The sequence below is a fragment of the Herpailurus yagouaroundi genome, unplaced genomic scaffold (assembly GCF_014898765.1).
Source record: "Herpailurus yagouaroundi ecotype Mexico unplaced genomic scaffold, PumYag 139, whole genome shotgun sequence".
Lineage (NCBI taxonomy): Eukaryota > Metazoa > Chordata > Mammalia > Carnivora > Felidae > Herpailurus > Herpailurus yagouaroundi.
The window spans coordinates 58,257,015-58,266,068 of record NW_024412394.1 but is presented as its reverse complement, the minus strand read 5'-3'; the positions used below and the strand labels follow the sequence as shown (position 1 = coordinate 58,266,068).

The window sequence follows — 9,054 nt, the reverse complement described above, 5'->3', positions numbered from 1 at the left end:
GCGCCGGGCCGCGCCGGCCTCTTCCCATGCGGGCGGCGCGGGCCCTGGGAGGGGCGCCCGCAGCCAGCCGCGCAGCATGCACTGGGGGGTTGGCTTTGCCTCGTCCAGGCCGTGCGTGGTGGATCTGAGCTGGAACCAGAGCGTCTCCTTCTTCGGCTGGTGGGCCGGGTCCGAGGAGCCCTTCTCCTTTTATGGGGACATCATCGCTTTCCCTTTGCAGGATTACGGTGGGATCATGGCAGGGCTGGGCTCCGATCCCTGGTGGAAGAAAACACTTTACTTGACCGGGGGAGCTTTGCTGGCCGCAGCTGCGTATCTGCTCCACGAACTCCTGGTCATTAGGTGAGCCGGAGAGAGGGCCCCGCGCAGGGGCGCCGAGAGGGGCATCTGGCCAGGGCAGGGCTGACGCGAGGGGGGACCGTGCCAGCCTCTCGGTCACGCCGCCCAAAATGCCCAAGAATCCTGCCCTTACCTTTCCCTAGAGGCAGTCCGTGGTCACCTGCTCTGAGGGGCAGTTCGGAGTTAACGGGAGAATTAACCCGGTACTGGGAGGGAAAAACATTGGTCTCCCAATCCTTCGGCGCTAAAAGCAAAAATTCTCTGGGTTGTTGTGGAGCAAAATAGTCTGTTAGAAATGCCCTTAGTAAGATCCTAAGTGCAATGTTTGCAACAATAGAACTAGGCCTTGTAGAAATATTAAGTTACACTTTTATGAAATGCCTTATTTGTTTATTGGTAATAATGCTGGAATGTTAACCACTAACCTTATCTTTTACTAGTTCTCCACTATCCTTCCCCATCTGTCAACATCATCAAAAGGCTGAAATTGCAAAAGCTTCCAGAGACCTCCGGGTCCCTGTTAAAGAGGCATGGTCAATTGTAGTGGTGTGCAGGTTTGATGCAGCCTTAACCTGGTTATCTGCTGATCAGGTATTTAACGCTAAGCACCATATTCCGGTTTCAGTGCCATTGTTGTGTGAACAGTAGAAGATCCGAGGACAGCACTAGCACATGGGCGTGTTTGACAGGAACACGGGAGTCACCCAGTGCCGTAAACAGTTTCATCCCCTGCCGCAGAATGTTTACAGGACTGACTCGGAAATACCAGGAAATGGAGGCCCCTACTGTTGGTACATCCAGAACGACATGAGATCTTTGAGTAGGGTAATACCATAGGCTCCTGGGATGGTCCTTTGGCTTGTGGATACATCGATTTATGGTTAAAATTTCCATGCGTTTGAGCCCTCTGTCCCCGGGAGAAGGCCAGAAGCAAGCGGTTCTCAGTAGCTCAGAAAATCCTTCGGCCAGTATTTTTTAAATAGAGAGAAATGTGTTCACACTGCCCTTTTCCAGCGGGGGAATCCTACACAATAGGCTATAAACAAAGACAGTGACAGGTGACCTTTAACAGGCCTGCGGGGATTCCTGGGCTTGGTGACAGGCTAACGTAGGTATTTTGAATATTTCTAGTCTTTGAGAGGGTGGGAAATCATTTAGTTCTGAGGGAAGTACTGGCTTTCACTATTATTTAGCTGTAATTGCGAAGTTTTATCTTGAACGTATTATATACATTGAATTCTCTCAGCACAGTGCCTTGAATCATCTAGTTGAACCAAGTAAATTGTAAGTGGATTATTTCTCTAGATCATTTCCTACTAGTTTTAGAACTCTATTCCAAGTTAGGAGGCAAGCTGTATGAACAACGAAAACATTTGTGCAGTACTTTAAACAGTAACCCAGTTGTTTCTCAGTTATCTTCCAGCCCAAAGCCTTTTCAGGATCCAGAACTGTGTGACTTCTCACCGGTTTAACACTTTGTGGAGGGGGTGAAGGCACAGCTTCATAGAACCAGCTCTAAACCTTGCTTTAATGACCTTGCAGAAAAAGGGAGTAGCCCAGAGCTCATCCTGGGAGCAGGCCACGCCCTTGGCAGGTGTGGTTGCTGGACAAGGAAGACTTTTCTGCCCACAGAAGTGTCCTTCCCCACTTAGTGGACTACTTGGATACTTACTTAGATCGAGGCGTGTTTAATCCTTGGTTGATTGACTTTTGTTTCTTGACGAATGTTTAAACCCTGGGTAGGAAATATGTTATAACGGGGTAGACAACCCTGTTATTATGCACATAATAAAAATGGCTGCCTGTTTTTGATCCCTTAGTAGGGACTCTTCATAGAAGTGCTTTCCTTGCACTTATTTATCCCTCACAGCTCTCGTTGGATGTTTGATTCCCATTTCGTGGATAAGGAGAGTACAGCTGAGGGAGGTTAAAACACTTGCCCAAGATCACACGGTAAGAGTAGTAGAATCCAGACCTGGGAATGTGTGTCTGTGGAGTCTGTACTTTTTTACCACTGGCTCCTAGAAAGTACCGATGTGAAATAAACTTGGATGGGGGAAGAGGAGGAGAAATGTAGAGAACTGGGGCATTGCTCAGGCAAGCGAGGCCTGTGGCGGGGACCAGAGTTTTTGACAGCCTCTAGTGGCACAAAAAGATAGGGGGGAAAGACCGAGCAAGGTCTGGAACTGACCATCGGAGGTCACAAGACAGAAACTTCCATTTAGGATGAACTTTAAGTTTCAGTTGTCTCAGTTTAAGCAAAACCAAACAATCCGGAATATGCAGGATGGAAAATACACCTGGAAAAGATCACAATGTCTGAGGTCATGGGCAACGGTAAAGTCGTGACCACTTGAATTTTCTGCTGCATGGACTTGACCCCAGTGTATGGCCAGGTCTCCAGTGTCTAAAGGAAAGCTGGCCAGTGAGAATTATTTAGGGAGTTAAATTCATGAGTATAAAACCAAAGGAGTAGTTTGGATTTTGTGCATGCTTTTCCCGCTGCAGTATTTTTAAACAAATATTGCCTCAACCCTCTACTTTATTTCCTTGAGTGGGGATAGCCTAGCAGTTATCTTAAATTCAATCCATTTGGAAGTTATCTTAAATTCAATCCATTTGGAAGTGTGTTGTGTATAAAGTGAATGCCTAAGTGATGATTTCGTTGTTGGTAGCTCATTTGCACGTTGGGCACTTGGGCTCAGCCTGCCCTAGAGAACTTAGGGAATGACAGCAGCCCACAGGTCCACCAACACCTGACCTCCACACACAAACCGCTCATCAGCTGTACACAGAGGCATTGTCATCTGTGACAGCCTTCATGTTGGGAGGAGGGGCTAGTTTTGCTGCTCTGTGGGTATTCTTTATTTTTTAAGATATTGTATTTTATCTATTTTTTAAAGCTTGTTTGTTTGTTTGTTTATTTGTGAGCGCAAGCGGTGGAGAGGAGCGGAGAGAGAGAAAGAGAGAGAAACTCCCCACACAGGGCTCTAACTCACGAAACTGTGAGATCATGATCGGAGCCGCAGTCAAGAGTCGGATGCTTAACCGACTGAGCCACCCAGGCTCCTGTAGATGATCTCTTATACAGCTCTCATTATAAGGCCACTTTAGAAAATACAGCTATGTAGGTGTTTTATGAAATACCTGCTCCTCTGATCCTAAGTTAGAGAGTAGTTCCTGCTGTGTGGAAGAAGGGCCCTGGAGCCAGAGTGGGTTCAAACTAACTTTGCTTTTAACCATGTAACCTTGAATATGAGAGTAAGCTTCTGGGCTACATGGTTTTCTCATCTGTAAAATGGGGATAATAACAGTAGCCTTCCTTATAGAGTTAATTGAGTTGAACGTGAAATGCTTAGAACAGAGTTTGACATGTAAGAAAGCATTCTGTAAAAGTTGGCCATCATTAGCTATTATAACTTTTATTAGAAAGTTCCAGGCTTGAGCGACCTGAGTCAAACTGGCTGTTTTGGTCAAATTAACTAAGAAATTGCCCATTTCAGTGTACTGCTTAAGATCTTGGGATCTGGAGGGGTGGCTGGGTGGCTCAGTCGGTTCGGCTTCCGCTTTCAGCCCAGGTCATGATCTTGTGGTTTGTGAGTTCGAACCCCATGTTGGGCTCTGTGCTGACAGCTCAGAGCCTGGAGCCTGCTTCAGATTCTGTGTCTCCCTTTCTCTGTCCTTCCCTTGCTCACACTCTATGTCTCTCTCTCAAAAATAAACATTAAAAAAAAAAATTAAGACCTTGGAATCTGGAGCTATTAATGACCTGATCTTAAAATGATATTCCTTGGACAAGTTATTTAACCTCTGTTAAGCTTCAGTTTCTTTATCTACTGTATGATACACTAAATTTAAACCCTAACAATATCCACTCGGTGGTGTTACTGTCAACATGCAATAAAATAATATGCATGATGTATACAAAGTCATCGCCATATGCTTGTCACATCCATTCTTATTATGAGATGGCCCAAGTTAACCATTAGAATTAGATGTTTCTGGCCAGTGGAGCAGCAGATTTTATATTTATCTCCCCTCTTAACAATTCTTAAATTTTGCCTGGCTAATTTACATGAAAATACCACTCTGTGACTTGAATTATTCGCCTGGACAAAATCAGCTAATTGTCAAATCTAGTTCACGCTCTCTAGGAATAGTCTAAGTGGCTCCTTGATTTTAGTATCTGACCTCCCCTGCCTTTCATCTAGACGAAAATCTTTGTTTTATACAGCAAATATTGCCAGAAAACAGCAAATATTTTTATTCGTTTGACCTGACCAGTATTTTCAAACTGAGTCATTCTCAACTCTAAGTGGAATGGATGCTTTGCCAGTAAACTTCTCCAAAAGAGTTTGTTTCGCTGAGCGCAGATACTATAGTAAGTGAGCATCCATGGATGATGATACAAAGAGCTTGCCTCTTGCTTGGGTGAAAGTGGGTGTGGGATTAGACTGGGAGTGATGTGAGGGAAGCAGAGGCCCAGGGAAGGCCAAGGAGAAGGAACAGGCTTATCTGACTGGGAAGTGCTTGGGTGGAGGGAAAGAAGGGAGGGAATTGCAAAAGGTTCCTGAGGGTGGCGTAAGAGGGAAGCTGTGTGGAAGATGTTGTAGTTTAAGGAGATATTGTAGTTTAAGGGGATTAAAACTCTGTGAATGAGAATAGATTCTATGACTCCTCTACAGTGTTTGAGAGCTTGACCAATGTTTACAGATTTTTAAAATTTAATCCTCATGATAATTGGTGCAGAACTGATACTGTGTGCACTTTCCATGTGTGAGAGGGAGAGAGGCCTAGGGTAACATGGCCAGTAGGAAGCAGGGCTTGGATTTGTACCCAGGTGTCCACCCTTGGAGTCTAACGTTTTCTCTACTATACTGTGTCTGTTGAAAAGCTGTACCAGGGAAATCCTCCCACCGAAAAAAGTAGCCAAGGAAAAGATAGACATGTGGCTGAGGCTGGAGGAAGGGAAGAGGCAGGGGTATTAAGATCTGTGCCTGTGGTGAGAGTGGGGACCCTGGGAAACTGGAGAAGATGAAAGAGAGCTCAGAGGCCGGGTTCCTTGGTATCACACAGGTGAGAGGCCAGGTGAGGGCACACATAGTTTGGAAGAGGGACCGGAATATTCAAGGTCTCAGATTCCCTACAGACTGGTTCATAGCAGAGTAAATCTGCGCTGTTATTCTTGGGTTCTATGGACAGTTTCATGATATAGTCTAGGGGTCAAGAGCATAGACTCTGATTGCCTGGTTCAGTCCAGGTTCTGGCATCTAGCAATGTGACCTTGGGCAAGTTAATCCTTTCTGCCTCAGTTTACTCATCTATAAAACATGGATCATAGTAGTACCTCCCTCATAAAGTTATTGTGAAAATTAAGTGAAATAATACCTGTGAACCCCTTAGAACAATGCTTGACACCTAGTAAGCACACAGAATCATTTTTATCCGTCCAACTTGTTTGTCCCTGGCAGGTAAACATAGCCAGCTGGAGAAGAGGTGGGCCTGTTATAGAAAGCACTCTTCCTGCTCATAGGGTATAGTTATCATCAGAAGGAGGTTGATATATAGTTACTAACTAAGTCCTCGGGATCATGGTGGTAGTTTGTAAGCTTCTCCCGTGTTTTGGCTAAGCTTCTACTCTAAATGCTTCTGGGTGAGGTAAGCCCCTATGACAAACAGATCTGCTTGTTCATGGAGGAGCTACAACCCATCAGGGACCTCTGAGGAACTAAGGGAATTGTATGTATAACATGTGGATTGTTCTTTATTTCTGTTTTGGTTTTGGCAGGAAACAGCAAGAGATTGACTCCAAAGATGCTATTATTTTGCATCAGTTTGCAAGACCTAACAATGGTGTCCCCAGTTTGTCTCCTTTCTGTTTGAAAATGGAAACTTACTTAAGGATGGCTGACTTACCCTATCAGGTACTTGTGAACAAATGTATCTTTTTTTTTTAATTTTTTAAGTTTATTTAATTTTTTTTTTTTTTTTTGAGAGAGAGAGAGAGAGAGAGAGAGAGAGCAAGAATGAGCAGGGGGAGGGGCAGAGAGAGAGGGAGACGCAGAATCCAAAGCAGGCTCCAGGCTCCGAGCTGTCAACCCAGAGCCCAAGGCAGGGCTCGAACCCACGAACCGTGAGATCATGACCTGAGCAGAAGTCGGGCACTCCGCCGACTGAGCCACCCAGCAGCCCCTAAACATGTTTTATTTTCATGACAGTCATGTCAGAGGGGGAGTTCCTAATCTCACACCGTGGGAAGGACTTGCTCTTGGTGCTGAAGGGGTGGGTGTGACATTAGCAGGGCCCAGTCCTTACTAGATACTTAGGAGAGACTTGATTCTAGTGTCTGTTGATTTTTACATTCAATTTAATGAGGGATCCAAAGGGTATGGACTTTTGTAGGGCTCAGGGTCATGGTATTGCTTTTCTGACATAGAGTAGGCTTTGGTTAAGCTTGGATAGGCCTCTTGGGCAGCTACTAATAAAGGTGGGTGCCCACCTTTGCCCCACGTGGTTTTTTCCTTTAGATTTCTGTTTGACAGCATTATATTTTGTCTCTCATGAATCCTGGGGGGGCAGAGCACCCAGCAAGCCACCAGGGAGATAGTTGTGGATTTTGTGAGAGCTTTTCCATGGGGCTCCATGTTGTGTTCAGATGACTTTCAGTGAAACATTTGCTCATTTCAGCATTAAAGAATGAAAAGAGGAACACAGTTAAAGGTATACATTTTTCTGTGAGTTGTGTCTCACAAATTTGACAGGTTGTATTTTTGTTGTCATTCAATTCTATGTATTTTAAGAAAAAATTTCCCTTTTTCTTTTTCAGCTAAGATCTAGCCACATACCATATTTTAATGCTTTGGTTTTTGTTATTGTTTTTTAACTTTATGATCAGAGCAGATAGTCTCTGTGATAGTGATTCTTTGGAATTTGCTGAGGCTTTAGCCTAATGTGTGGCTGGTTTTTATAAATGTTGAAAATAATTACATATTCTCTGTTTGGGTGAAGAGCTCCCTAGATTTACTTGCTTGAGTGTGTTTAGTGTATTTTTTAGATCTTGTATATCTCTGCTTATTTTTTTAGCCTGTTCTAGCAGTTTCCAAAAGGAGTGGGTTAAAATATCCAACGGTATTTGTTGATTTATCTTTTCTTCCTGCCATTCTCTCGCTTCTTGCTTTATGCAAGAGGTTATATGTTTAGGTACACATCATATGAAAGAACACATTTGTACTCTCTTGTTTCTTTTCCCAGTATATAGCACTCAGCTGAGTCCCCCCTTTAAAAAAAAAATTCTTTTTAATGTTTTTATTTATTTTTGAGACAGAGAGAGACAGAGCATGAGCAGGGGAGGGGCAGAGAGAGAGCGAGACACAGAATCTGAAGCAGGCTCTAGGCTCTGAGCTGTCAGCACAGAGCCTGATGTGGGGCTCAAACTCACGAACCGTGAGATCATAACCTGAGCTGAAGTCGGTCGCTTAACCGACTGAGCCACCCAGGCGCCCCTCCCCTCTTTTTGTAATCTTGAATTTTATATTATCAGATATTGAGATTGATTCTCTACCTTTCTTTTTGTTCATAATTGCTTGGGATATCCTTCCCCATCCTCTTTATTTTTTGTGTATTGTCTTTCATGGGCAATGTATTACTTATAGCCAATCTAAGACTCCTTAACCAGTGAGTTTTTCCATTTATGCTTGTAATTATTCTCTTACTATGACTTATTTCTAACATCTTACTTAAAGTTTATTTATTTATTTTGAGAGAGAGAGGGAGAGAAAGAGAGGCAAGAGAGAGGGAGAGAGAGAGAATCCTAAGCAGGTTCTGTGCTGTTAGAGCAGAGCCCAACGCAGGGTTCAAACTCATGAGCCATAGGGTCGTGACTTGAGCCAAAATCAGGAGTTGGACATGTAACCAATTGAGTCACCCAGGTACCCCTCTAACATATTATTTAGTATATTTCCTCCTTATCATACTTTTTTTTTCTCATTTCCTGCTTTGTAATGGATAGATAAAAGAAAAACTTTGTCATTTAAAGCAAATTCTATTTATGTCGTTCTGGTGGTTTCTCTGAAGATCCAAATTTGAGTTTACTTATTTCTCCCCATTTCTCAAATGCTGTGTTGGTCCTCTGATGATACGAGTGTGTTACAGGTTCACATGACTCTTGGGTCTCTCTTTTCCCAGCCCTGATCCCAAGTGTGGTGTTGTCTAATGTTTTCATTCTGGGATTTTGGAAATCCTGGCTCTTTTTCAGCAATAAACCTTACTAAGTTTCTGACCAGCCTTATTTCCCATATATCTTCTCTGCCAGGATTATTTCTTTTTATTAGAGCAAGTCCTTGATATTTTCCGGTTGAGCCTCCAGCGAGGCTTATTATGCAGTGAACTTCCAGTGGCTCTGTGTGCCTGACGACGTCTTCATTATGCCCTCACATTTGACACACATACGTTCAAAGTTCTTTTCCTTCAGGGCTGTAGAAGTATTATTCCTTTGTCTTTCTGCATTGATATTGCTATTGAAAAATATGATGTCAGTCTGATTCTTTTTTCTCTTTCTCTCTGGAAGCTTTTAGAATTTGCATTTAATCTTGACATACTTAAATTTCACTATGATGTGCCTTGGTGTGGGTCTTTATGTATCTTGTTTGGTCCTTTCTAAACTCTTTTAGTCTGAAGTCCTTAATCTTTTTTTTTAATTCTGGGCAATTACTAATT

The 9,054-nt window shown here is 43.4% G+C and overlaps 1 protein-coding gene across 4 annotated transcripts in view; it reads left to right on the top strand.

Moving 5' to 3' along the window:
* The window catches only part of FAXC (failed axon connections homolog, metaxin like GST domain containing), a 73,639-nt gene that overhangs the window by 918 nt on the left and 63,667 nt on the right, over window positions 1-9,054 (top strand). For 3 of the 4 annotated variants that reach the window (XM_040474230.1, XM_040474229.1, XM_040474227.1), the window contains exons 1-2: window positions 7-342; window positions 6,128-6,263. In XM_040474230.1, coding sequence (XP_040330164.1) covers window positions 77-342; window positions 6,128-6,263 — 402 coding nt within the window. In that variant the 5' untranslated portion in view covers window positions 7-76. Of the gene's footprint in view, window positions 1-6; window positions 343-6,127; window positions 6,264-9,054 lie in introns of those variants that run through there. The other variant, XM_040474231.1, reaches the window with a different exon arrangement.